The following is a 26502-nucleotide window of genomic DNA, read 5'->3' as shown; positions in this document are numbered from 1 at the left end:
TTTTTTTCTTCTTTTTTTTTTTTTTCTTCCTGCTTTGCGCTATGTTTAGTGATGGTATTGCATTTGAGGCAATTGCTCGGAATTTTTTCATTTTGACAGAGCGGGGTCATTGGAAACAAGCATATATTAGGAGCTTTCATAGAGACAGTCCCAGTGTATCCCGGATTAGTGTATCTGATTCCCCCTCTCTCTGATCAGTAAATTAGGCACCTCAAAGGATAGTTTTTAAACAGTGTCTTTCACCACTTGCCGAAATGCCGTGGTTCGGAATTACTCAAAGCTAGTGGAGAAGTAAAATTTGAAAAGCAGCAGCAAAGCCTTGGTGATGATCCAAGCTTGTTTCGAAGGCACGGAATACTGAATTACGAGTGTTTCTGGTTTATCGCATAATCAATCCATCTCCACCTTTAATGCGTTGCTACTCTTTGATGTATGTTTCAAGACTACATGGTAGCACCCAACTGACGCGTCTTTTGTTTTTTCTTACTCGCCAGAAACCGGCATTGACTATTCCTAACTACACTAACTACACACTGCAAATGGACGCTGTCACAATAGCCGTGCATTGGCATGATGAAAATAAGCCCATATACTCATTGGACTTGCAACCAAATGCAGCTCAGCACCAAATTTTGAGATTAGCTACAGGAGGAGGTGATAACAATGTCCGAATTTGGAAATTCGCTGACAATTCAGTCGAGTACTTATCTACATTAAGAAAACATACGCAAGCGGTCAACGTCGTCAGATTCAATTCGAAAGGTGATGTTCTTGCGACTGCGGGGGATGATGGGTTTGTCTTCTTGTGGACGAAAAGTGACACCATTGTCAAGGAATTGGGTGACGAAGAAGACGACGACATGAAAGAGAGCTGGCAATGTGTTGGAAATATCACAATTGGCAACGAATTGGTTGATCTTTGCTGGTGTGGTGATTATTTGGCAATAGGATCCATGGATAACATGTTGAGGGTGTATCACGTAGTTGAAAATGGAAAGAAGTTGGTGGGGAAACCGGTCCACACCTCAGAAAATAACGACCACTTCATTCAAGGTGTGGCATTTTCAAATCGTTATTTGTTCACCCAGTCTGCAGATCGTAGTATTGTTTCATATAAATTTGACGAGAATGGGTCGTTATCACTACTCCACAAATTTCAAAAGCTAGGGGGTACTCAAATGTACCAATCAGAAAACCTTCAGTCATTCTTTAGAAGGTTGAGCTGCTCACCCGATGGGTCGTTATTGATTACACCGGCGGGGTTGGATGAAAATGGATTAAACTGCGTCTACGTCTATTCAATAACCAATTTGCAAAATGGGCCCGTGATCAGAGTTGGTGGATTTGTGAAACCAGCAATTATTGTATCATTCAATCCTAGGCTATATAAACGTCTGGATGAAACACTGATTTTACCTTATAAGGTGGTGTTTGCTATTGGAACATTGGATAGTATAGTCATTTACTCGACGGACAATGATTTCCGACCCTTGGGGCAGATTTCCAACATACATTACCAACCCATCACTGATCTTACATGGGACGAGGATGGCACGAAGTTGCTCGTTAGTTCAATGGATGGATTCTGCTCCGTCGTCAACTTTGCGTCAGATACCTTTGGCCCTCTGTATGGGGGCCCCAAACCCATTCTACTGTCGGAGAAAGTGCATGTTCAAGATTCTGCAACTGCCACTGCAACTGCCACTGCAACTACCACTGCAACTCCATCCCAACACACGCCACAGAAAAAGCAAGGTCCTACTATTGATACATTTTTCAAAGACAAGAAGGGAAAGAAACGTATCACGCCTACGTTGATTCTGTAAGATGAATTCATTCACACCGAGTTTTATTTTTTTTTTTTTTGTATTTAAAGTAGGAGATTTATGTAGGGATTATAGTCCCTCTATGATGAATCTAGATGTTAGCTTTGCTCCCCCACTCCCCATGAAATTTAAAATATGCCTTTGCGTGGACCATTCTTATTCCTCCTTTGTCGATTTTTGGTTCCGAGGGTGTGGCAAGTCCCCGTTTGCCATGAAATTATCAATAGTTGCTTCTACAGATCCACTCTTCTCTAGGTCTGCACGGATTTGCTCTACCGTCAAGTTAGGAGCAATTGTTTGAACAACTTCAATCATTGAATCAGTGACTGGTCTTTTATTTCGACTTTTTGCAGACGATGTTCCACTCAATGAGGAGGACGTGGTTTCTTCATCCGCGTCTTTAGACAATGTTGACATGTCTATGTTGAAATCATTGGTTTCTGGGACTGTAGGGATTGTCCATCTGAGGAATATATAACCTATGATTAAGGCCAATGCAAAAAACACAGCCGATGAATCCATTGTAAAAAGAATAAAAGGGAATATGTGGTTGATTCGAGGGTTAACTTTTTCTTTTTTTTTTTCAAACACCGTGATACACAATTATACAGAACTAACTCTATCTAGCATCAAATTCATTTAAATACCACTGTAACCTCATTGGAATGTAAGTTTAAACTCCTTATCCTGGTGCTTTACTTTATACAAGAACCCCGTGATTATATCGTTCTCTTTGGCCTGCAACCCCATAAAATGGTTTTTAACTTGATTGGCAAACTCACCTTTACTTATCCTATGCTCCGTGCCCAATCCGGCCCTCTGTAGCCGCCTGGATTGATTCCTTTTGCTAAACGTCTTCTTTCCAATCTCACTATTCAAGATATCAGAGTTCAACGATTCAGGTCGTGGGAGATTGATATTGTAACGGTCCTTGTATCTAAGCAAAGTTGCCTCGTCCATTTTCTCAAAGTCAAGCGGGTCTATTCTAGGTCTATCTTTCGGTCCATTTGAGTTTATATGTTTTTGTAAAAAGGATTGTTGTTGTTGCAAAGCTTGCTGATTTCTAGCCTTTTGTGATGTTCTGCTGGAAGATGTGGTCACGTTTTGATGCCCATCCCTGTCTCTGTCTCTGTCTCTGTCTCGATTGTGATGGCGCGATGGTGTTTCTGATTCAGAAGCAGATCCTTTGTGAGTTCTACCTGCCATTATGTCGTAGTGAGGATCAAATTATTGTGATTTCAGAAGGAGGAGGCGGTGGATTCTGAATTAAAGATCTGTTTGGTTATTCTTTTCCCACAGTGGAGATTAAAACTACGAATTCTTTTTTTTTTTTTATTTTTACTGGGCTGACATACAAACGAGACGACTCTTTGCCATTTTATATTACAAACCCACAGCACATTCTTCCTCAGCAGTCATGTCGGGAGCATCTGATTTCTTAAGCAAAGGTATCGACTTGGTACAAAAGGCAATAGATGCCGATACTGCCACAAAGTACGAAGAGGCGTACAAACTATACTACAACGGTCTTGATTACTTGATGTTGGCCATCAAGTACGAAAAGAACCCCAAGTCGAAAGAGCTTGTTAAATCTAAATTCACGGAGTATTTAACCCGAGCAGAGCAGTTGAAAGACCATCTTGAAAAGCAACAGAACAAATCAAACTCCGCTGAAAGCTCTGCCAATGGATCTACCAAGGCAAAGAAGTCTGGTAGTGGTGACGATGATGACGATAGTGATACAAAAAAACTAAGAGGGGCTCTTGCGGGTGCAATCTTATCCGAAAAGCCAAATGTCAAGTGGTCAGATATTGCTGGGCTTGAAGGAGCAAAGGAAGCATTGAAAGAGGCCGTCATTTTACCAGTCAAATTCCCACAACTATTTGTTGGAAATAGAAAACCTACATCTGGTATTCTATTGTATGGTCCACCCGGTACAGGTAAGTCCTACTTGGCCAAGGCAGTTGCAACAGAGGCGAACTCGACCTTTTTTAGTGTTTCGTCCTCTGATTTAGTTTCAAAGTGGATGGGTGAGTCGGAAAGACTTGTTAAGCAATTGTTTACCATGGCAAGAGAAAACAAGCCATCGATCATATTCATTGATGAAGTGGACGCTTTATGTGGACCGAGGGGAGAAGGTGAGAGTGAAGCTTCTAGAAGGATCAAAACAGAGTTGTTGGTCCAAATGAATGGTGTTGGAAATGATTCACAAGGAGTGTTGGTGTTGGGAGCCACAAATATTCCCTGGCAATTAGATGCAGCTATAAGAAGACGGTTCGAGAGAAGAATTTACATCCCATTACCTGATGTAGAGGCGAGATCAAGAATGTTTGAAATCAACATTGGTGAAGTTCCTTGTGAATGCTCACCTCATGACTATAGAACGTTGGCAGAAATGACTGATGGATATTCAGGGCATGATGTTGCAGTGGTTGTTAGAGACGCTTTGATGCAGCCAATTAGAAAGATCCAACAAGCTACACATTTCAAACCTGTTTTGGATGACGATGGGAAGGAGAAGTTGACTCCATGCTCGCCTGGAGATGCCGACGCAAAGGAGATGAGCTGGATGGAGATAGAAACGGACCAGTTGAAGGAGCCGTCTTTAACGATAAAAGACTTTATCAAGTCCATCAAAAGTAATAGACCTACAGTTAATGAATCTGATATAGCCAACCATGTTAAATTTACTGAGGACTTTGGTCAAGAGGGTAATTGAGATTACAATGCTACGATTCTTCAATTCTATATTATGTATATTACAAAAACATTTTATACTAAGCAAAATTTCTATTTTTTCACTCACCTTTGACTGTAGCGGCTACTGCCAGACCGAGTTGGAGATCGTGATCTACTCCGTTTTAACTTGTCTGCAAACAAATCCTCTTCTTCGTCATCAACTGCACGTTCACGAGAGTTTAATCGTCCTTGCCTGAGTTTGTCAGCAAATAAATCTTCCTCAACGTCATCTTCTTTGGGTTTAGCTGGGTCTCTTCTTCTTTTATGTCTGTGTGTTGGTCGTGGTCGACGAGGCCTTTCGGGTTCTCCATGAACTAAATAGTAGCGAGAGTACTGTGACGCATTCTTTACTTTCCGATCCAGCTGAAAAGATTGTCTGATTCGCAACTCAATCGAGGATTCGTCCTCCATCATCCCCTCTTGAGTATCGTCTTTTGATTTCTCTTTCAACCCCAACCGATTGGACAAGCTCTGGCTGCTGCGAAATGGTATTATAGGGTTGTAGTCCTTGGCCGCACGCTCTTGTATAGCTTCGTTTATGAAAGCTGGATCATTTTCGTCAATCTCTATTGGGTCGCTACTCAATTGCCTCAAACCTTTTAAACTGTCCAGATTTGTTTTGAAAACTATATTGACGTTGGAGTCGTTGATCCATTCAACACGAAAAGTGACTTGGTCGTTAAACGGAATTTGATTGTATTCTATTTTGTCGAGTTCCTCGCTATGTGATGTAGTGTAGTTGAGATAATAGTCGACATAAGACTTGATCTCCTCTGTTGATAAATTGTCCACACCATTCAATCTCAAAGCTTCGGGCCTCAACGTTTGGGTGGTGCCATGATATTCAACTTCAATAGCCAACTCCTCAAGCTTTGCTTCATTTGCCTTCTCATCCTCCAAGGTTTTCACTATAAAACCCCCATATGGGGCTACCTCTGGTTCAGTCATGGACTCGAGTTGTTTGATGTTGAAGAATATCGGGCGAGGTTATTTTTTTTATTTTTATTTTTATTCTTTTTTTTCTGAATAAAGAAACCCTTTGCAGGATCAAACAGGAAACAGCACTTACAGATATCAACAATCTATATTCATATGCTATATAGTTATATCACAGATCCTGCAGACATGTATACTCATTCATGTGACTGTCTTTCTATTCCTTGCTCGCTCATTCCTCCATCTCTTCCGTCTCCTTCAATTCTACTTTAGTGACCTCGATCCCACTGCTGCCTGCATCGCCATTAGTGGTCTCTGTCTCTGTCTCCACAGTCTCCGTGACAGTGGTAGAATCCGTCTTGTCCGAGATTTTGCTCTTGCTGGGGTCTTGGTCCTTGTATTCTCTAATAAACAAAACATTATTGCACCTTATGAATATACTGCCTATGGCCTCTTCACGCGGGTTGTCGTCGCTGTCGTATATAATTTCAAACGTGTCATTCAATTGCAAGTTAAGGTAATTATCTGTCGATATCAATTGACCTCTGTATTCTGTCTTGTTCCATTTTAGTCTAACCACCACCTGCTTCCCTATTAGTGACTTCATAAACGGCTTTGGATTTATTGGTTGAAACTAGATGCTGTTAGTAACATTTCGTGTCATTTGGATGGATTGTATTAAGGTACATACTGTTGACATTTGGTAAATACGTGGTTCCCTGATGACCCGTTTCGTGTTTTTGTTCATGGGTATTTTCCATCATTCCAATTTTTTTTTTTTTTCCTCTTCCACTACACTTTGAAAGAGGACACGGTAAAACAAGCAGTTATGGGCAAACTACTCCAAGTATTCATCGTTGGTGGATTAGTACGGTTCCTACTACCCACATTTATACCCTCGATCACGACCTCCCTCTCGTCAACAGTTGAATTGAGTACACCTATATCCTCGTTCAAGTCCCTTCTCGAAGCTATATACCTTTACAATCATGGCATTGGTTTGTACGACGGGGGTGTGAACCATCACCCGCCATTGGTTGTTGTGACTGCCTCTTGGATCAGCTTGTTACCTGTGCTGTATTTATGGTTCAATTTGGTTTGCACTGTCACCGATCTACTCATTGCGTGGAAGATTGTTCAGCTTAACCAATGGTACAATAATTCACGCGGCAAGATTTATGGAACACAAGTGACGGGCTTCAATGATGACTTGATTGCATGTTTTTACTTGTTTAATCCATTGATCATATTGACGAATTTGAGCCATTCCACTGTTGTGTTTACGTGGTATTTTATTATTGAGAGCTTAGTTCAAATCACATTAAAGAAAAACATTGTTCGATCAATGATTGCGTTTGCAGTTGCAACATACTCATCATTCAATGCGTTGTATCTATTTCCGTCAATAATAGGACTAGGTTTAAAAAGCCTTCCAATCTCGCCAGCAAAGATTTTACGCGTCAGTTTGGCGGTGTATTTTGGATCAGTAGCTCTCTTAGTGTTGGCTTCCGTTGCATTCACATCATCCTGGAGATTTATTGATAGCTGCTACTTGACCGTGATATATTTCAAAAAGATAACACCCAATGTCGGATTATGGTGGTATTTATTTACTGAAATGTTTGAATTTTTTACACCATTTTACCTTGGAATGTTCAACTTGTACTCCTTTTCATTTATAATCCCAATTGCTATGCGTTTATATGAATCAAAAAGTACACCAAAGTTGGGCGACTCATTTTTGGCTGTGCTAGTGTCTTTATTATGGATCTCATTTACGAAATCTTACCCAACCGTTGGAGATTTAGGATTTGCATTGTCCATATTGCCGATTTTCAAAGGATCTGTCCTACCTTACTGCAAATTGATATTCATTTCAGGGATAACTTTGGTGACAACTCTTATATTGTCCCCTATATTTTACTATTGCTGGATCGTTTTGGGGTCCGGTAACGCAAACTTCTTTTACAGTATCAATTTGATCTGGGGTGGTGTACACATTCTCGTGATGATGGATTTGTTATGGGCCAAACTAATTGTGGACTACGGTGTTGAAAATGGAATCAGTGGGGAGAATCTTAAAAAAATCAACTTGGCACAGTTATAACAGTAGAAATGTATGTCGGAGACTTGCATTTACAAAAGTGGGCCATGGAAGTATCGTGTGTAGATTACTCTGATATACCTAGTCACATGACTTCCTCTTGTGCCAATCAACGACTGAGAATTTATAATTTTTTTATTTTTCTGCTCTCTACGAAAAAAAGTGAAAAGTGGTAAAAGCTCTTGTTTTAAAGGTCGATAACTCATCCCAGTATAAACGACGTTTCGAGTGAATAATATCAGCAGCCCTCTACGACCCCTATAGATGTTGTCCCGTACTTCCATTCGTGCTTACAGTTCCGTACCAAACGGTGTCAAAATCTCAACAAAAGAGTCTGTCAATGGCTTGACTAAACTTCATGTCGTTGTTACCAATGCAGGTGCCAAGGACGGTAAATTTGGTACATCACACTTGTTGTCAAAATTTGCTTTCTTGAACAATGGTGCCAAGTCTGCTTTACGTTTCACTAGAGAGTCAGAATTGTTGGGTGGACACTTCAAAGGTCACGTTAAAAGAGATGCTTTGGTTTTGAAAACAAAGTTTTTGAGAAAGGACTTGCCATACTACGTTGAAGCTTTGGGAAATGTACTCTCAAATACTCAATTCACTCCTCACGAATTTGAAGAAGTTGTTTTGCCATCCGCACTCGCAGAAGCCAAGGCTGCACACTCAGACTCACATTTCACTGGATTGGAAAAATTGCATGAAATCACATTCAGAAGAGGATTGGGTGCTCCATTATACTACAACGAATCCACTCCTATCCAAGTTGAAGAATTGGCTCAATTTGCTCAAGAAAATTTCACTGGAGAAAACATCAAGATAGTAGCACAAGGTGCTGACGAAGCCGACTTGACCAAATTCGTTGAAGAGTCTGCATTCTGCTACTTACCCAAAGGATCCAAGGCACAAGCCACTACACCAGAATTCCACAAGAATGCTGAAGCCAGAATACCAGCTACTGGAAAATCCACTGCTTTGATTGGTTTCCCAGTTAAGCCAGCTGATTTCGCCAGATACGAAACATTGTCAGCCGCTATTGGTACCTCCACTTTACCAACCTCTGTTGCTCCATTGTTTAAGATTCCTGGTGCCACTTCACACTTGTACAAATACAATGACGCTGGATTGTTTGTGATTTCAGTTTCAGGTAAGGCTGCTGATGTCGCTCAAGGTATCAGACAAGCCAAGAAAGTTGCTGAATCAGTCACCTCAAGTGATTTGAGCAAAGCCGTTAAATCTGCAGAATTGTCTATTGCTTTACAGTCGAAAGTTGCACACCCATTAGAGTTTAAACCAACTGCAGCTGATGCTCCCGTTAAGGACTTTAACTACGTTGCTGTTGGTGATTTGGATGTCTTGCCATTCGCTTCGGAGTTATAGAAAGGGTTCACTATTTAATGTATAAAAATAATACATATGGATGAATAAATTCATTGTACAATTTGGCTTAGGCTTTAAATGTAGGAGATATGGTGTGCCACACTCTAGCAAAGCTTAATCAATATACGCAGACATCCACTTCGATGCTAGGAACACTTTCTTACCGTCTACGGTTTGCAGAACAAACCCCTTCACTAATTCGTCAAATGAGGAACGGGATAGACGGTTTCCATCATTCATTCGTACTGAACAGCAGGCATCTTTCAACTCTTCAAGGTCAATTTGTAATTCGTCTTTGAACGATTTGTGATCACCCTTGGCCAGAAACACTTGCAAAGCTTCGTATATCGACGATCTATCATCAATCAACAGAAGTTCTTTTGCAAGGATATTCAGAAATTGCGTAAATGATATTCCTTTCTCGGAGTGTGACACGTTGTCAATTGTAAACATGCTTTCAATCTCCTTCTCTGATGGCTGTTTGATCCCGAGATTTGTGTACATCTTTTTCAAATCGTCTTTAGTTATTAGAGAGTCTTTGGACTCACCGTCTAGCAAAGTGAAAGCATTCCTTATCTGTTGTCTTTGCGGGTTTGATAAGGCATTGAGATGCAGCATCGGGTATGTGTTTGTGGGAAAGCTGTGTGTGTGGTTCGCTGAATAAGGCTAATTTTGATCCCCCCTTTTTGTTTACAATTTTTTTTAAAACGCGTTCCTTTACACCAAACCTTCCAACTGTACACAACGAAATGGAGATCTTGTATAATCAGCCGATTGTGGTGGACAATGGGTCAGGAAATCTCAAAGCTGGATTTGCTGGAGATGATAAACCACGAACGTATGGATCAGCTGTCATAGGCAGACCAAAATATCGAAAGTTCATGGCGGGCTCTTTGCTACCCTCTTCTCCCGGAGTGGATTCGTCTGATGATACTTTTATTGGCGATGCAGCTCAAAATAATAGAGGACTACTTAAACTCACTTACCCTATGGAGCACGGGATAGTCAAGAATTGGTCAGATATGGAAAGAGTTTGGTACCATATGTTCGACCGGGAACTAAAGATTCGACCAGAAGATCACCCTTTGCTTCTTACCGAAGCTCCATTGAACCCAAAATCCAACAGGGACGTAATGTGTCAAGTAATGTTTGAGCAGTTTAATGTTCCCTGCATGTACGTGTCCATTCAAGCGGTGTTGGCGCTTTATGCATCGGGGAGAACTACAGGAGCTGTTGTTGATAGTGGTGATGGTGTTAGTCATGTTGTACCTGTTTATGAAGGGTTTGCTCTACCGACTTCGATCAAACGCATGGATATTGCCGGAAGGGATATAACAACGAATTTGTCATTTCATATAAGGCGAACGTCGGGAGTTTCTTTACAAAGCAGTGCTGAGTTGGAAATAGTACGATTAATAAAGGAGCAATGTTGCTTTGTTTCAAAGGAACCAGAAAAGGATGAAAAAGTTCACGGCACTTTATATGCTCGGAAAACAAAAGCAAAGAATGAATTGTTTACAACTTATACTTTACCCGATGGGCACGAGATCCACCTTGGTGCTGAAAAATTTCGAGCGCCAGAGATTCTCTTCAATCCCCATCTTATAGGAGATGAGAGCCCTGGATTGCATGAACTTGTTGCATTGGCCATCAACAAGACGGATTTGGACCTTAGGCCGCATTTATATCAGAATCTTTTGTTATCTGGAGGTAATACGTTGTTGACCAACTTTGGTGACAGGTTGTTGAAGGAGTTGAAAAGTATGCAGCATAACGACGACGACGAAGCTAGTTCCATTTGGAGCAAATCGAGAATTGAAGAACCTTATAGCACCAAGATGAAGGTGAAAATATATGCTCCTCCCGAAAGAAAATATTCCACGTGGATTGGAGGTTCCATACTAGCAGGCTTGTCTACATTCAAGAAGATGTGGGTAACTTTAGAAGAGTACCGAGATAACCCAGATATTGTACATAAGAAATGTTTATAGTTGTGGTGGTATTATATACAATAATATCTATCACCGAAATCACCCAACCCAGGAACAATGTACTTGTCATCATCAAGTTTCTCATCGATTCCTCCGGTTATGATTGTTACATCGGGATATTTCTCATGGAACGCTTGTATTCCCTCTGGGGCAGCCAACAAGTTCAAAAAGAATATTCTCTCCATCTTGACTCCTCTCGCGAGTAATACTTCAACAGCCATCATTGCTGACCCCCCAGTAGCCAACATTGGGTCTAGTAAAAACACATACCGTTCACTAATGTCTTCTGGTAATTTCTCATAAAATAATTTAGGCAAAGCAGTTTCTTCATCTCTTTGGATCAAGATTTTTCCAATTCTCACCGATCGACAGCAATCTCTTAGTCCCATCTCCATCGATTCACCAGCTCTCACAATAGATACACCACAGATCTTGCCCAAAAACCTGGCCCCTTTGTACTCATGACCGCCGTGGCATTCAATGGTACATTCCTCCACTGGCAATTGGTTCAATCCCTCTTCAACCAAAAGTCGAATGATACGATCCGAGTAAAATACAAAGTCCCCTCTCTTTGTGTTTTGGTCACGGATGATGCTGTAAAGTCCAATTAGCTGATTTGTTTGTGGGAGCAAAATTACATTCTTATTAACTTCCTTGGGAACTGACATCTCTGGGAATCTCACTTCTTTTTTTTTGGGGTGGAGGGGAGGTTGGCCTTATTGGTAGAGGATTTACTGATAAGAGATGATGAGAAGTGGAAAAGAAAGAAAGAAAAAAAAAAGAAAAAGAAAATATTTTGTGAATACGATTCGTGTTGCGAAGAGCACAACAAAGTCGTACATGAATAAAGTTACAGAGTGATGTTTAAATTGCGATACAGTTACTATACACCATCGATCTTCTACTGTTCCGACACGAATGGGTTATCGATTATTTCACTTCCTTTGACAGGTGAAATTGTCAAAAGACTTGTACATCTAACAACAACCAATCCTAGTTCCCTAGTCTTATCAAGATACCTTCCTTCAATTTCCGGATCTAAAAGTGAAGATTGTTAGTATAAAGATTGTTTGAACTCATGGCTTCTCTTCTACATACCTCTGACTTGCTCTTTGACATCTTCCAAGACCAAATTCATCAATTGGTCGTATCCCTTGAGTATTCCTGTTACTTGTCGTCCACCAACGAACCTCACTCTAATCTCCTCGTCTTTATACTTGTTTAAATCTAGTATAGCTTCCCTCTTTGGACCCTCAGATTTGGGCCTGTCATTGTTTTGATTTCTCCTCCTATTCTGTCTCTGATTTTGTCTCTTGCTTTCGCTCTGCAATTACGTTAGTATTGAATACAATCACACAAGATAAATTCAAACCACACATACGTTCTCTGGCATGTTGAGGAATTGATGTTTCTTTACAGCTTTTCTCTCAACTTTGTTGGAGACAACTCTTTTTTTTTTCTTCTTCTTCTTCTTCTTTTCGAACCTTTTTTGGTAGCAGTTGGGGACATGCAAAAAGAGAGAGACGAATATGGGGTGCAACTACACAGCAAACGTCTCAGTGGCTCTCTCTCTCTCTCTCTCTCTCTCTCTATACATTCGTTTGGATTATTTACAAAACTATGTATTGTCTGTTTATGTACATTTGATAAAGCGTCATCTCGCCACAATGTGATGTTAGGACCGAATATTGCAACCCATCCTCCATCTAATATATATTCTTCATCCACATCTGTCTTCTCTTTTCTCTGTCTAATAGATACTTGGGCATACCCGAGACGTCCTGGTTCTTACTTTGTTTCTGTAAATCGCTTTTAAGGAAATGTACGAGTTTCGATAACTCGATATCAAACTTCTTACTGAGCTCTTTCAAATTCCAACGTTCGGGGTCTTCATTTCGCAATTGCTTAATATGATCAACAACTTCCTTTGTCACGGTGTACTCTCTCTCATGCGGAGCTTTGAATGCCCTTATTACAGGCATGTCAGCAACGACATCTTCTGAAAGTCGGTATTGTTTCGCAAGTTCTCGCCTGGGGTCATTTTCTGGAAGGAATATGTATGGAGTTTGCATTGATGGCTTTAGTATAGCTGCAGGTGGATTGTGTACTAATCCGTCTATTGGCTTGGGTTTGAAATTAAATGCTGATCGTTTGGGATTGAATTTACCTTGTGGGGTGGCTTGGTATGGGATGTCTTTGGGCGTGCTATGCAACCTGCGTATTGAAAGCCTTATCATATTCAGCAAATAGGCCTGATTTTCACGGTGTGTTGATGTTCTATGACTTGGCTTTGTTCCACTGATCCTTTTCTGAAAAGTTTTTCATCGATTGGAATTTTTTTTTTTCTTATTTTTTTTTTTCTTCTGTTTTGGAGGTTTTGTCGTGTGCAGTGAGACAACACTATGATGGGGAGTTATTTGCAACCATTAACAAAAGGAAGAAGCGATATTGAGGAGTGCAGGTTTCAGTAAAGAGGACCTTATGCTTTTGTGGATAGAAGGGGAACAAAGTTGATGTGATGTTATGAGATCTTTGTTGGTTGAAGCATTAATTCTTGGGAGGGGGGATTATCTTCTCCAACTAGATGCATTGAAAGAGGGTACCTAGAAGGTGTGAGGCGACTGAATTTGAATGAGCTCAATCATCTCAAAAGCTAGCTTGCTTTTTTTTCACCTATCGAGAGCTTGAGATTTCTGACATCTTGTATCAATAACTACTTGCACTTTTAAAATTTAGACTCGAATATCAGAGCTATGTGCCTTTGCAGTTCATGGAGTACCTCATAATGTCGCTCCACTCTTTTTCATGTAACAATGGAGCCGTATAAGGGTTTCAGAACCAAAATTGAAGTTCAAAAACTGGAAAAATTGAAGCCAATTAGTGCACCTAGACAAATCGAAAGTTTATAATTTCCTTTGTAGTGTAATGGCTATCACGGTTCGCTTTCACCGAGCAGATCGGGGTTCGATTCCCCGCAAGGGAGCTTTTCTAATTTTCGACACATCCTTTGTAGTGTAATGGCTATCACGGTTCGCTTTCACCGAGCAGATCGGGGTTCGATTCCCCGCAAGGGAGCTTTTCTAATTTTCGACACATCCTTTGTAGTGTAATGGCTATCACGGTTCGCTTTCACCGAGCAGATCGGGGTTCGATTCCCCGCAAGGGAGCTTTTCTAATTTTCGACACATCCTTTGTAGTGTAATGGCTATCACGGTTCGCTTTCACCGAGCAGATCGGGGTTCGATTCCCCGCAAGGGAGCTTTTCTAATTTTCGACACATCCTTTGTAGTGTAATGGCTATCACGGTTCGCTTTCACCGAGCAGATCGGGGTTCGATTCCCCGCAAGGGAGTTTACTTTTTACAACTTTTTTTTTTTTTGGGGTTACTTTTCTATTGATTAGACTGAAATGCAACAAAACGATTTCAACCTTTGAACAAAGTTCTCTCAACTCCTTATAATGGAAATGTTCAAATGCATAAGTGGTTGATTGATGAAAATTTTTTGGTTGCTAAATCATGGCAAGGTATAGAACTATTGGAAAATTTGTTGTCAAAGATGTGATCGATTGGAACTTTTAGAAATAAGGTAACCGAAACATGAAAAACACGATATTAGAAACAGATCACAGTCACGAGTCAATGCTTGGTCGTTCTAGACACACAAGGTTCGATTGAATGAGTGGAAATTAGTCGTTCTCATTTACTTGTGTACTTAATTCGCTTTGTTCAAATTTAGATTGAAACCTCTCTTAATATTAGCAAACAGTAAACAAGCACCACAAAAATCCCCATAACTACAGGCTTTAAAAAGAATATACCATTTTATACTATTCACTATCAACACGCACACACAAAAGTATTGGCACTATCAATGGTAAGTTTTTGCGTGTGTTGCTCAACTTTTGTTCGGTTGCAAATCCTCTCTTTACTGTTTTTTTCTCCCTTGTGCACGCACAATTCTACCACAGTATACAGTGGATTTACACAAGTACTCAACACAACTGAGCTATTTGCTAATAACGGTATACGCAGGTTAAGGTTTCCACATACGAGGTTGTTCTAGCTGTATCTACAGATACTACTGTATCCTCATTGCTCAATAGTCTCTAGCTTTTACTTAAACTTTAGCTTAGATTACTTTTTGCATGATCTCTCTACAGTTGCAAAAAGTTTGATATTCTCAAATTCACTAAATATGCCCCAAAAAATGCACCAAAAAAAGTTAGCAATTGTACATTCCCTCTTCTTCTTTCTACAATAAACCATCTTCTCCTCACCCCTTCTCAGTACAGAATACGATAATGCAATCTATTAAAGTTAATTACATCACTCCTGACGAGTTGTATCAACTTGTCGACTTCAAAAACATCGATGTCACCAAAGTGATTCCAGGCTTTGATCCATCAGCTGGTTTCATCCTCAGCTCGCCAGCATACTTCACCCCACCTGAGGAAAATCAACAACCTGTCATTCAATGTGACACTCCAGCTACATTACCATCGCCATCATCGTCACCATCACCAACCCAAACTGAACTGGAAAAGCCATTTGTCAGTCAAGTTGAAACTGGAGCATCATTACCATCAGCAGATAGAGAAAACCCATCAGCTGTAGACTTGAATACAGTTGAGCCTCCAAGATCATCACCACCAATCAATACTGAAGTGCAGGAAGCAGTTGCCAAATTTGGCATTGTCGAGAAATTATCTGAAGTTTCACCACCATCACCACAATTTCCATCAATCTCAAAAGCTGAACCATTTGAGAACAGAAACTTGAGAACAGAGATTGATGAGTTGAGTCCACGTGAACTTGAAGCCAAGGACCAAGTGAGTGAGGATGATTTTGAAGGATGTGAATTGGCTTTGGACTTGTCAATCAACATGGAAAGTAATACTGAATTGCGTCAAAACTTGGATCCTTGGTACACTGTGAACGTCTTGATGGAAGATGAGTGTCCATCTGTGCAACACATGACATTTGGCGAGTGTCCTGCTTGGTTGACGCAACAGCCAAATCAACGCGTAAACGAGAAATTGTCCATTAAAGCATTCCAAGAGTTAATAAACACCACATGCAACAGCAACAACAACAACAACAACAACAACACCAATACCGTCAGCAATAAAGGCAAAGACAGTAGCATTGGCTGCAGTGAGGAGAGAAATGGTGCAGCTCCGATCAGTCCAGACAGAGATGAAGAAATTGAGAATAAAGACTGTTCAAGTTCAGTATACCTGGATCCAGATGATCACGAACCACGCCAGAAAGAAGAAGCAGAGGTGGCCAATGATGTAGCAGAAGTTGACCATACTTCCGAAGAAAGTTCAAATGGCAATGAAGCTGTTGTTGATGTACTTGAGAATCCACACATCAATGAAGAACATTCAACTGAAAATGAAGTTGCTGAAGTTGTTACACCCACAGAGGAAACAGTATACTATATGAATCCAAGAGACTGCATTATGTACTTGGGTGTTTCGCACATCAATCCAAATTATGGGCATTATTACGTCAACGCTAGTGACATATTTTCAGATATTAATCCCACATTGCAACCATTCCGAATGGTGCCAGATGGAGTAAGGATCACCCCTGTGCCAAATGTTGGACCGCCTGAGTTTTTAGAGTCAGGCACTGAATATGTCGTTGATGAAGCTCATGAGCTCAAAAAGAGAAAAGTCAAGTTTGCAAACGAGATCCACACGAGAGAAGAAACAGACAGTGAGATCATAGACAAGAAGGGATTGATATCAATGTGGCGGCCTGCGGAGATTATCAAGCGGGAGCCGAAACCGGAGCCAAAGCCAAAGCCAAAGAAGAGGCACTTGTTTTGGCAAAAATGCAAGAGAAAGCTCAGATTGGGCAAATCAAACAAGATACAGAGCGGTATGATCCTGACTTCAAACTTGGATTTGGACCTGAATTCGAAATTAATGTCGGTCTTGAAAAAACCTACAGTGGAGGTTGAGGAAGCAACAGGGTTGAGACGATGCAAGTCATGCATCATATTGGACGCTCCAGAACTCAAGAAAGAGGACGAGCGTCCCAAAATCTATCAGAGAGTCACTCGACCCAATTCTTCTTGAGACACTTTTGGCAATGGCAAACACAATGGCAAACAAGTAATATAACTGAGTCAGGTTGTGAATTGGTTCTGATGTTGTGATGAGACAAGCAATAATGCAAGATGGGAATTTTTGTCGGGAAAAACTGGGATACCAAATCACACTTACTTTGGTATTAACGCATGCCTTTTTTGAGACTGCGTTCCAGTGGTGCTCGCGATTTCTTCCTCAATGAACACAACACAAAGCCGTGATTGAAGTTTGATCAGTTGTATGATGAAGTGGCACGAGAATGGACTGCTTGGATGTATGTCTGGCCACTTCAGCCATTTGAATATTTTGTTGTCATGCAAAGTGTCGTTGTTTTGAAATTGCAAGAGGGGATTTAGTTAACAAACACCGCAGTACCAAATCACACTTTGGTATTAACGCATGCCTTCGTGACTGCGTTCGGTGCAACCTACTAAATTTTCCTCAATGAATTCGGCACAAAGTCAAAAGAAGAAAGTTGTCGTTGGAAGTTTCTTGTCGGGTTTGTCAAGTTATGAATGCCTGAGTTGAGTATGTGTGTTATGCTATCATTTTGCTGTCAAGTTGTGACAGTGTTGATTTTTTGCATTTGCTGTGTGTTTTTTGTTTATTATACAAGTAACCGTGGAGCCCTTGGTGGTGTAGTTTTTGATCTCTCTAGCAACCTCTCCTCAGCATTATAGGTGCTCAACTCAGGTACAAATCGACTAAAACGAATGCTACGACATGACACAAATTGTTGATCTGGTATAGTGTACTCCTTGGCGTCCCAAAGACTTCAGGCTCGATGGAGTTATCAGCTTTAAGTCAGAGCATTGATACCTTTCTTGAGTGATCGGTTCTTTCACTATTCCACATACATGCACAAACCCTTGACTGTTTCATTTACCGCACTTACGCGAGAGCTATCAAATTCCAAATCTCATTGGCACAAGCGGACTTAGCCTACTTTTGGAATAGTATTCCCCCCTATTTGGATTATTAGTAAAACAATAGCATACATAATTTTGCTTTGTGCCTTATAGGGTGGAATGGCTTTAGTTTTAGTTCTGCACACAAGAATACATATTCCATGCATATACTTTCACTTGTGGACCTTGCAGTAATTGATAATTTGTGCCGTACGCAGTTTGATAAGAGTTGCATGTGCTAGTTTTACGCCATGCTTAGTCAATTCTTTGTACAGATATAGAGAAAGATATCTTTAATTCATACCGCTTACAATATATGAGTCCAAAGAGGAACTTCTACTGTGCCTTTCAAAAGAAGTCGATGGGATTACATCAATCCATTCAAATCAAAGCCTCCTTTGTCAATGTGAAAATTTTTTCATCATCGTCAAAAGAAAATAAATTGAATATAATTCTGACGATCAAATACACACCTGACACAAAATCCCTATGTACAACGTTGCAATTACAAAATGTATGGTGTATTATCTCTCCTTACCGTTTTACACACACTTTTTTTTTTGTATATGATTACTATTGTCTCCGGTTCCTTTTTAGTACACCCTGCGTTTCAAAAAAAAAAAAAAAAACAGCAACAAACAATATTTACCAAAAGCGGTTAAATTACCGACGCATTTGTTGCCTCAAAAAAGAGGTACTCTATTGTTTCAAAGACAGCTAAAAGAATTTAGACGACCGGCAAACGAGCCAGTAGGGTTTAGGCTTGACTTTAACAAAAACAATACAATAGCAACTAGGCTACCTCCGACAGTTACGGCCACAGAAATGGGAGACATTCGGCGCCTCCTTCCATAGGATAGCTTCCCCTTCAGCTCCAACTACTGTTTATTGTTTTCATTGAAAGAGACAATGTGAAAATCCCCATTCCGTGAATGCAGGTTACTGTCAGTTAGTACTGAAAAATTTTCGTCGCTTAATAGTGGTTCGACTAAGGGGTTTTTAGCTCCTATTATTTATTCACGGCGTTTTCCACTTCATTTTGAACCCACGTTTTCTGAAAATAATGCCACACATCCTTTGTTTCGGTTGTTTAGAGTTATAGCCTTCACCGTTTACTGCCCTGTCCCCCTCCCCCACGTGTAAAGGTCTTTTACATAAAAGAGAAACAACACATGGGAAGTACCACAAAGTGAATGACATAAGGGAGATTTTAGCTATAGAGATTTAAACTGGCATTACTTTGCTTCCGCCATGTCTGCATATTTATATATTGCACTTGCACAGGATGAAAGAATTAGGAAGAGGAGGAATGTTGCACTCAAGAGCAAAATGAATGGAGGTAATTCAGACCAGTCCAGATTGAATCGTACTACATCTAGATCAACTACAGCAAGTGGCGGCACGCTTTCACTGTCCCACTCAGATAAGTCTAGTGAAAATGGCTTGCTAGTGCCACCACTACCTGATGTTGTACGCCGTGAAGGTAAGAAATGGGTTTACGACAAGGTGTTGGACCGATATGTACCACTTGACAGGACGCCCTATATCGCTTCAAAATTGGCTTACTTTCATTGCCTTTCGAAAATTTCGTCAATGGCTAGTCACGAGTTGAATTTCCAATTGAATAGATCTGTGGTTCAAAATTTGACAAACTTGGAATTGTTGCGGTACAGTTATTTCGAAGGATTCGAATACGAGGGGAGCAAAGTAGTCATTGATGGTGCTGTATCAAGAATTGGTCCAGCGACGACATCATCTACGGTGCAAGAGGATGAAGAAGTAGCAAGTGGAGGTGCTGCTCTTGGCAGTGATACAATCCACAACAAGCATTCCAAGAGCCACAATATGCGTTCACTACTAGAGAGTGACCAGTTTTGGAATACATGTTATCAAGACTTGAAATTTGAAAGCATGGTTGAAGGGAGTGATGTTTATGACAAACTTCCGCCATTGCAATCTACAATGCGATTCTATGTTGAGTTAATTGATTACATACTCCTCCACTTGCACATTCTCAAACCCAGTTTAGAGAAAATCAAGAAATCATCCGAGTATGACCGATTGGCTAAGCAATACCAATTGTATTTCAACAATTGCCATTTCAGCCGATTATGTCAGATCCAACTGGGATTCAAGGGGATAGAAGTGAATAATAAATTGATCCTTACCATTATCACCAATTTTGAAGCTGTTAAGAAGTTGTACCAGTTGGATTCTCATTTGGTTTCAATTTGGACACGATTCCTCACGTTTGTGGGCAAGATCATAGCGTATTTACTGAAGGTGTCACCGACATCATTTCCACCAACACCACCATCTACACCACAACTTCAGAGACATGACCAAGAATTGGGATTCGAATTTAGTACACAGCAACCAAACCCACCATTTGCAAGGAAAACATCATTACAACAACAACAACAACAACCAAGACAAGCCCTGGTGGCTTCACAATCCTCATCGGTTATGTCACACGCAGGCAATCGTGAAGGGTCAGTGTGGACTATGGATACAATGGCTTCCTCAAGTGATGAAACAGAGTCGGTAAATGATAATTTATCTTCGTTTAGTCAATTACTGCCGTTGTCAGAGATTAGCACCAATTCGATAAATTTACAAGCGACACCAAGTAATGAGAGCAGTGCGAGCTATGGCGCCGAGAGCGGCTCTATGGGGAAGCCCAAGAAGAAAATCTCATTCTTTGGCAAGCTCAGGGGGAAGTAATTAAATTCCCAATATTTCAATTCAGAGAAAATTTTTCAATTCCAGAGGTTACAAGTTTCCATTCGGAGACTATTTATTGTATAGATTGTTTAGAGAGATTAGATATGACGTAATATAGAGAGATTAAGGTTTAGTGGTGTTGGCAATAAGCTTGTGGGTAACTTTGGCTGGCTGGCTGGCTGGCTAGCCGAATAGTTTAAAGGGCCAGGTACATGCAGTGGTACTGCATATAAACATCAGTGAATTATTTACAATTTGTCTATTTTGGGAATAGTAATTACCTAACGCGATTGAGAACAGAACGAGCTCACCAACTTGCCATCGCAACCAAATAAGTGCCACTTTCGCTGCTCTCATTTTTTTTTTTTTTCAGTAAATGAGCTGAGAGTTATGCCCATCAACAGTAGTATCCGAAAGAAGACGACCATTCAATAAATTAGGTTTTGTTACGGGGTATTTTTAGCCAAATTCTAAGAAAAGTGAATATTGATAGAGCACCTTAGAATTTATGCTTCTTTTCCACCCCTTCTCCAATGATGTGTGATCATGATCAACTTGGATGTATATATACGCACTTGCATCTGTAGAACATGCCACTCTTTTGTACAATGTCAGAGAGCAATTGCTCCCCCTCGTTATCAATTTCTTGGTAGACAAAGAATCAAAAACCAAGAAAAAAAAAATATGTGCTGCTGCTATAATTAGAATACACAACATCATCCGTTGTTGGACTACAAATCACACTTGCTTAACAATTGAGGTGATGGTTATTAGCAAAATGGAGTGAGCACGACGAGGAGAGCTTGGTGTGTTCCTTTCTGGTGCTAGATGTCGCTATCTCGACTGCTCTAATTTTCACTCCTAACTTTTGTGCCCCTTTCCTTCGGAAGACAGTGGAATAAATTACAGAGACTAAGCAAAAGATACACAATTTCTTTTTTTTTTTTTATTTTTTTATTTTTTTTTGTTTCTTTTTTTTTCTTCATCGTAATTGGCATTACATGGATGAGATATAGAGTTGTGCGCAGATCAAATTACGACTTTACAGAGCCTAAACAAAAGGAAAAAAAAAAACAACCAAATAATTGAAACATTAGACTAGACAGATACGGATGGGAAATTACGGGTAGGTGAAACAGAGTCAGACATGAAACTGCGAGATCATCACATTCAGACTGTTGTTCTTTTTTTTTTTTTTGTTTTGATTCTCTGCTAACAATTGGTTATGAGTGAAATTTCACACACACAGTTCAGAAGAAAAATATAAAAATACAATAGTATCACGTGCCATATAAAGTGGCATTTTAAGGAGAAAAGAAAAAAGTGTGTACACAGACACAAAAGCACACAAAAATAAACTCTATTGTATGTTAATATAGCAATTGAGATTGCAAAGAAAAAAAACGTAAACAAACAATCCCGAAATAGTATAACTAATAACATCAGTAAATGTTATTGGTATGATATATTATTTCTACTGCTATCCTTCTTGAGTGAATGGAGTGACTACTTTCTCAAAGGTTTAGAGTGGGAACACTTATCGCCAGTGAAATGAAGACAAAGTTTCAATTTTGTTCTGTTTGTCTTTTCTTTCTGTAGTTAAGTGTTGTTCTGTTCATATCTGCAATTAAGAACCACATATTGTATTCTGGTTGTGTTAAGTTACACAAAGATGGAGATGGATACAGAAGATTTTATTTTATTTTTTTTTTCTTCTTCTTCTTCTTCTTGTCTTTCATTTACTTTCACTCACTTCAAATCCCTTGATGAATTACAGAGATATATCGATATATAACTCAACTTAATATCCCCTATTCAAACCTTAGTTCTTTCTTTACAAAAGACCCTTTTACTTTCTACTTCATTCTACTTCACCGCACTATCTCAATACGCTTCTGCTTCTTTTACAGCTGCGTCAATAAACACACATTTGAACCACGTTTTAATATCTGCACGTGCTCACATCTTTCTCAACATAATAATCCATTGTTCCTTGCATCTACACACACACACATTAATACAGCTACAATATGATCCCTAATCCTACTTCTGACCCCCACTTGATCAAGGAACATCAATTTTACGACTCATCCGCAACATCACACTCTTCCACAGCATCAGCATCAACGCCTGATAGTATACACTCAGAGTCAATAATATCAGTTATCCAAAGAGTTGTAACGTTTGATACAGACAATGCCTTATCGATGGATAATTTTCTAAGGTTGATTGTTATATCATCAGTTTTAATGCTCTTGTATAACTTCTTTGCCACTTGGTTGAGAAGGAGAAGAAGTATTGAGAAATTAAGAGAAAAAGCAAGATCAGCAACCAATTTGGTATAACAAACCACAGTCTATACACGTTTTATTCTTCTTTCGGTCCTTCATTCCTTTCATTTTCATTCTTTTTTGGTTAACTTTATACACACATTCGTTTGATAAATAATAGATACATTAAATAAATAAATACAAATTGTAACTTCCCAGTCCAATCTCTAAATCTATAAAGTCCCTGTCACTTTCGACATTTCCACATCCCACACGTTCCAATCAAACCAGATATAACTAGGGAAAATGGTCAACAAATGCCATAAACTATGAGCATCCACCAACCTAAACCATGGCGCAAAATCATTGATTTCCAAGTACAACCCACATAATAGAACCAAATTATTAAACACAGGAATATATGCAATCCATCGAGACAAATTAGCCACCATCAAACTCAACTTTTTTGACCGTGTAGTGTTTCCATAATTGAAATCTTCTCGTAGATGCAACAACTTCTTCAAGATGCTCGTTTCATAAGGCACCAAAGTGATTGTGTTTTGCACCAAATTGATGTTTTTATTATATATCCGCCCCACATTGAACGAATGAAGAAACCACAACACCATGGCCGATAACCCAGCAACGACATTGATATTCATATTGTACGAATAATCCCAATCAATAAATAATCGAACAATATGGTATGCATAGATCACAACGAGACTCAATTGCCACAATGCTAAGCGAAGTTGATATTGTAGCTTGTACAATTTGAAAAATCGCACAACTATAATGTTCAAATTGCATAGTATGATGGCAAATGCACCAAAGTAATCTAGCACTTCAGTGGATGCAGTATCGCGGAAATGGAAAATAGAACTAAAACACCATCCAATGCATGAAATAGTAAGCAACAAGATGCTTTGCCAATACAATATCCGCGATTCGACAACAACAGTGGGCACTTCACCCTGATGTTTCTTGCTTGTTGACAACTTCTTCAACTCACGATAAATAACCTTGAAACTTTTGAAATTAACATACAAGTTACCCAAACTGAACACAGTTGACCAAAACTCTTGTACTCCAAACACAGTCCTGAATGGCCATTTGCCGTAAAATTGAACCACCGGCAAATTCAACCTCTCCCTCTCATTGGTGATGGTTTGTTGGCAGTAGTAATTACAATTTGACATGCACGACCAGCCAACTACAGTGTATTGTGAGGGTAAAGTTTCGCATTGACACGTTGCCAAGCAATCTTGAAAAGCGGGGAGTTGATCTCCAGTGGAGGCGTGTACCACAGCTGGACAAGATAGTACTAGTAGTAGTAGTAGTAGTAGCAGCAAAGTGGATACGGGCAGATTATAAGTCGATTGATGATAAGCGTGGCGTCTCCCTCGTAATGAAGTAATAATATGTGCCCTCATGGTATACCCATGCCCATCAAAGATGTGTGTAGCAGTGTGGGCAAAAAAACAAAGTAAAAAAAAAAAAAACCCCAACAAGTAGGTTACAAGTGTGAGATCTGATCGAGATAGATATCTGGTGAATAGAAAGGGTCCTTCAAAGGTGAATAAAGTTTGTTTATGGCAACGTATAATATATTTACCCCTTACATATGTAAACATACAACTAAATTTTTCTTGGTGTAAGTTTACGACTTAACTACTACTGTGGTACATGCCGCATTGAAACCAATTTTCTTCTATTTTTTTTTTTCGCATCTTCCATTCGTAAATTTCTTTTTTATCGAGATTTTACATAATACATTACATAATCACCCAACAGATAGATCTCTCTTTCTCTCTCTCTCTCATTTGCAAAAGTAATACCGAGGTACAACACAGTGACAACAAAGTAAGCTCAAAAAGAATCCATCAACTATGTTTCTATATATCTATAAACGTCTATGCTCTTTGAAGGGCTTCAATGTTCTTTTTAATCCTTCTGTTACCCTCAACATAGACATACCCCACAGTGAACCCACCAACAACAAGCGTGGCCAAAAGCAACACTAAATTGACAGGCATTGGATCCATGTCAAACACAGTATGCGTCAATTCGTCTAAATAGCTCTGTCCATAGTTGAAAACACCACTTATGGTCATTATAGACCCGTAAACCGTGCCAAATGTCTCAAAGCCGTATACTTTGGCACACAAATCTGAGATAACGGTGTAAAACATTGGTCTGTATCCCACAAATAAACATACGCCAACAACTGCCAATGCGTAGTTTGAAAAAAAACCAAGGATTCCAATAAGGAGCGAAATGGTCAAAAGTGTGGATACAACAAACAACGAGGAGTAATTGTCAAGTAATATTCCAATGAGCGGCACACTAATAATACCGCCTAGTGGCAATGCAACGTCAAAAAACTTGTTGAGCTTAGCTGCAAGCTCATACGATTTGAAAATGTACTGGTATTGACTGGCAATCGTAGCAACAAAGTAATTGATTTTCAACATTTGAATCGTGCTGAATAAACAGATTAACAAGAACCAGCAGGTTTTGATTTGATATTGGGCTGAATATCCATGAAGGATTCCCACAACTGGGTCACTCCTGTGCTTGATCAAGTATTCTTCTTCTTCATAAGGGTGTTTCAAAGCATCACCAATCGAGTCTCTTCTGGGCGGTTGCGATTCACTCGACAACAACGCAGACTCTTCAGTAACAACTGGATTAGCATTACCGCTTCTTTCCCTCTCTGGACTACCATCAACCAACTTGACAAATTCAGTACTCGTCTGATAGGATTCACTAGGCATCACCGTCAACTGAGCAATAGTAATAAAAATCGGCACAAGTAAATACACTCGGAAAAAAGTATCCAAAGTAAACTCTCCATGTGATTTGGTGTACACGATCAGGTAAAGCAAGAATACCGCACTTGACGCATCAAAAGCACCTGTCAACATTGCCAATATTGTTCCACTCCGTTCCGGAAATGAGTTTGAGAGTTGGAACGATGAGATAAATGTGAATGGACCACCCAAAGCCAAAAAACTGTACCCCATCACGTATGGGTCGAACCAAGATGACCACATTGTTGACAATTGCATCTGCTTGGCATAAATGAAGATAAAACTGGCCAAGTATAAGAAACCAGCTCCTATCAACCCACATACTTTTGGTCCAAAGTTATCCAACACATGTCCGATAAGCAATGCCGACACATTGGTGACAACTGCAGCAATGGTGAACATCTTGTTCAATTTCAAGTCTTGCGGTGTACATTTTGCAACCACGTCATTTGCAGCTGCATGGATCAAGGAGGGCGTAGTAGCAGTTTCTGGGTGGAGGTCGCATAATGATTCATACACGTGCTCTTTGATCAAGATTGGCTTCAAGGCTGCAAACCCAAAGATTGGGCCACCACATAATAAGCACCACAAAATGGCGCATGCACATTGTGTTAGCCTCTTGGCAAATGGAGTATCAGTTGCAAGCATTGAATAGTCGGAAGAATGGACGATATTTTGGTCTACAGGGTCTTTCTTTTTTGGCAAC

At 39.9% G+C, this 26502-nt stretch overlaps 15 protein-coding genes across 15 annotated transcripts; 8 read left to right on the top strand and 7 right to left on the bottom strand. All coding sequences in view use genetic code 12, as the record gives it.

Annotated features, from left to right (window-relative positions):
- Window positions 1-539: 539 nt before the first annotated feature.
- CAC2 (Cac2p) lies at window positions 540-1826 on the top strand (the record flags this gene model as incomplete). The annotated part of the gene is made up of 1 exon (XM_051750850.1): window positions 540-1826. One exon carries the CDS (start codon window positions 540-542, stop codon window positions 1824-1826), a length of 1287 nt encoding a protein of 428 aa, XP_051609874.1.
- Window positions 1827-1982: 156 nt separating this feature from the next.
- Window positions 1983-2348, bottom strand: KGF57_001624 (uncharacterized protein; the record flags this gene model as incomplete). The annotated part of the gene is made up of 1 exon (XM_051750849.1): window positions 1983-2348. The coding sequence occupies one exon, from the start codon at window positions 2346-2348 to the stop codon at window positions 1983-1985; it is 366 nt and encodes a 121-aa protein (XP_051609873.1).
- A 135-nt stretch (window positions 2349-2483) lies between these two features.
- KGF57_001623 (uncharacterized protein) lies at window positions 2484-3032 on the bottom strand (the record flags this gene model as incomplete). Its single annotated transcript, XM_051750848.1, has 2 exons — window positions 2484-2619; window positions 2680-3032. The coding sequence occupies 2 exons, from the start codon at window positions 3030-3032 to the stop codon at window positions 2484-2486; spliced, it is 489 nt and encodes a 162-aa protein (XP_051609872.1).
- Window positions 3033-3243: 211 nt separating this feature from the next.
- Window positions 3244-4545, top strand: VPS4 (AAA family ATPase; the record flags this gene model as incomplete). Its single annotated transcript, XM_051750847.1, has 1 exon — window positions 3244-4545. The coding sequence occupies one exon, from the start codon at window positions 3244-3246 to the stop codon at window positions 4543-4545; it is 1302 nt and encodes a 433-aa protein (XP_051609871.1).
- Window positions 4546-4628: 83 nt separating this feature from the next.
- On the bottom strand, window positions 4629-5513 carry KGF57_001621 (uncharacterized protein; the record flags this gene model as incomplete). The annotated part of the gene is made up of 1 exon (XM_051750846.1): window positions 4629-5513. The coding sequence occupies one exon, from the start codon at window positions 5511-5513 to the stop codon at window positions 4629-4631; it is 885 nt and encodes a 294-aa protein (XP_051609870.1).
- Window positions 5514-5733: 220 nt separating this feature from the next.
- On the bottom strand, window positions 5734-6201 carry KGF57_001620 (mRNA splicing protein; the record flags this gene model as incomplete). The annotated part of the gene is made up of 2 exons (XM_051750845.1): window positions 5734-6135; window positions 6193-6201. The coding sequence occupies 2 exons, from the start codon at window positions 6199-6201 to the stop codon at window positions 5734-5736; spliced, it is 411 nt and encodes a 136-aa protein (XP_051609869.1).
- Window positions 6202-6330: 129 nt separating this feature from the next.
- On the top strand, window positions 6331-7608 carry KGF57_001619 (GPI-anchor transamidase subunit; the record flags this gene model as incomplete). The annotated part of the gene is made up of 1 exon (XM_051750843.1): window positions 6331-7608. The coding sequence occupies one exon, from the start codon at window positions 6331-6333 to the stop codon at window positions 7606-7608; it is 1278 nt and encodes a 425-aa protein (XP_051609868.1).
- Window positions 7609-7869: 261 nt separating this feature from the next.
- Window positions 7870-8988, top strand: QCR2 (ubiquinol--cytochrome-c reductase subunit 2; the record flags this gene model as incomplete). The annotated part of the gene is made up of 1 exon (XM_051750842.1): window positions 7870-8988. One exon carries the CDS (start codon window positions 7870-7872, stop codon window positions 8986-8988), a length of 1119 nt encoding a protein of 372 aa, XP_051609867.1.
- A 114-nt stretch (window positions 8989-9102) lies between these two features.
- Window positions 9103-9606, bottom strand: KGF57_001617 (uncharacterized protein; the record flags this gene model as incomplete). Its single annotated transcript, XM_051750841.1, has 1 exon — window positions 9103-9606. One exon carries the CDS (start codon window positions 9604-9606, stop codon window positions 9103-9105), a length of 504 nt encoding a protein of 167 aa, XP_051609866.1.
- A 131-nt stretch (window positions 9607-9737) lies between these two features.
- Window positions 9738-10979, top strand: ARP1 (actin-related protein 1; the record flags this gene model as incomplete). The annotated part of the gene is made up of 1 exon (XM_051750840.1): window positions 9738-10979. One exon carries the CDS (start codon window positions 9738-9740, stop codon window positions 10977-10979), a length of 1242 nt encoding a protein of 413 aa, XP_051609865.1.
- Window positions 10980-10990: 11 nt separating this feature from the next.
- Window positions 10991-13216, bottom strand: FUR1 (mitochondrial 54S ribosomal mL58 domain-containing protein; the record flags this gene model as incomplete). Its single annotated transcript, XM_051750839.1, has 3 exons — window positions 10991-11664; window positions 12078-12289; window positions 12708-13216. The coding sequence occupies 3 exons, from the start codon at window positions 13214-13216 to the stop codon at window positions 10991-10993; spliced, it is 1395 nt and encodes a 464-aa protein (XP_051609864.1).
- A 2065-nt stretch (window positions 13217-15281) lies between these two features.
- KGF57_001614 (uncharacterized protein) lies at window positions 15282-17069 on the top strand (the record flags this gene model as incomplete). Its single annotated transcript, XM_051750838.1, has 1 exon — window positions 15282-17069. One exon carries the CDS (start codon window positions 15282-15284, stop codon window positions 17067-17069), a length of 1788 nt encoding a protein of 595 aa, XP_051609863.1.
- Window positions 17070-19318: 2249 nt separating this feature from the next.
- On the top strand, window positions 19319-20713 carry KGF57_001613 (uncharacterized protein; the record flags this gene model as incomplete). Its single annotated transcript, XM_051750837.1, has 1 exon — window positions 19319-20713. One exon carries the CDS (start codon window positions 19319-19321, stop codon window positions 20711-20713), a length of 1395 nt encoding a protein of 464 aa, XP_051609862.1.
- Window positions 20714-22743: 2030 nt separating this feature from the next.
- Window positions 22744-23058, top strand: KGF57_001612 (uncharacterized protein; the record flags this gene model as incomplete). The annotated part of the gene is made up of 1 exon (XM_051750836.1): window positions 22744-23058. The coding sequence occupies one exon, from the start codon at window positions 22744-22746 to the stop codon at window positions 23056-23058; it is 315 nt and encodes a 104-aa protein (XP_051609861.1).
- Window positions 23059-23216: 158 nt separating this feature from the next.
- Window positions 23217-26444, bottom strand: KGF57_001611 (uncharacterized protein; the record flags this gene model as incomplete). Its single annotated transcript, XM_051750835.1, has 2 exons — window positions 23217-24084; window positions 24961-26444. 2 exons carry the CDS (start codon window positions 26442-26444, stop codon window positions 23217-23219), a joined length of 2352 nt encoding a protein of 783 aa, XP_051609860.1.
- Between the last annotated feature and the right edge of the window lie 58 nt (window positions 26445-26502).

Source organism: Candida theae (genome assembly GCF_024610275.1).
Source record: "Candida theae strain CBS 12239 chromosome Unknown scaffold40, whole genome shotgun sequence".
In the NCBI taxonomy this organism is placed as follows: Eukaryota; Fungi; Ascomycota; class Pichiomycetes; order Serinales; family Debaryomycetaceae; genus Lodderomyces; species Lodderomyces theae.
The sequence above is the reverse complement of the archived record's forward strand: the minus strand, read 5'-3'. Positions and strand labels throughout refer to the sequence as shown.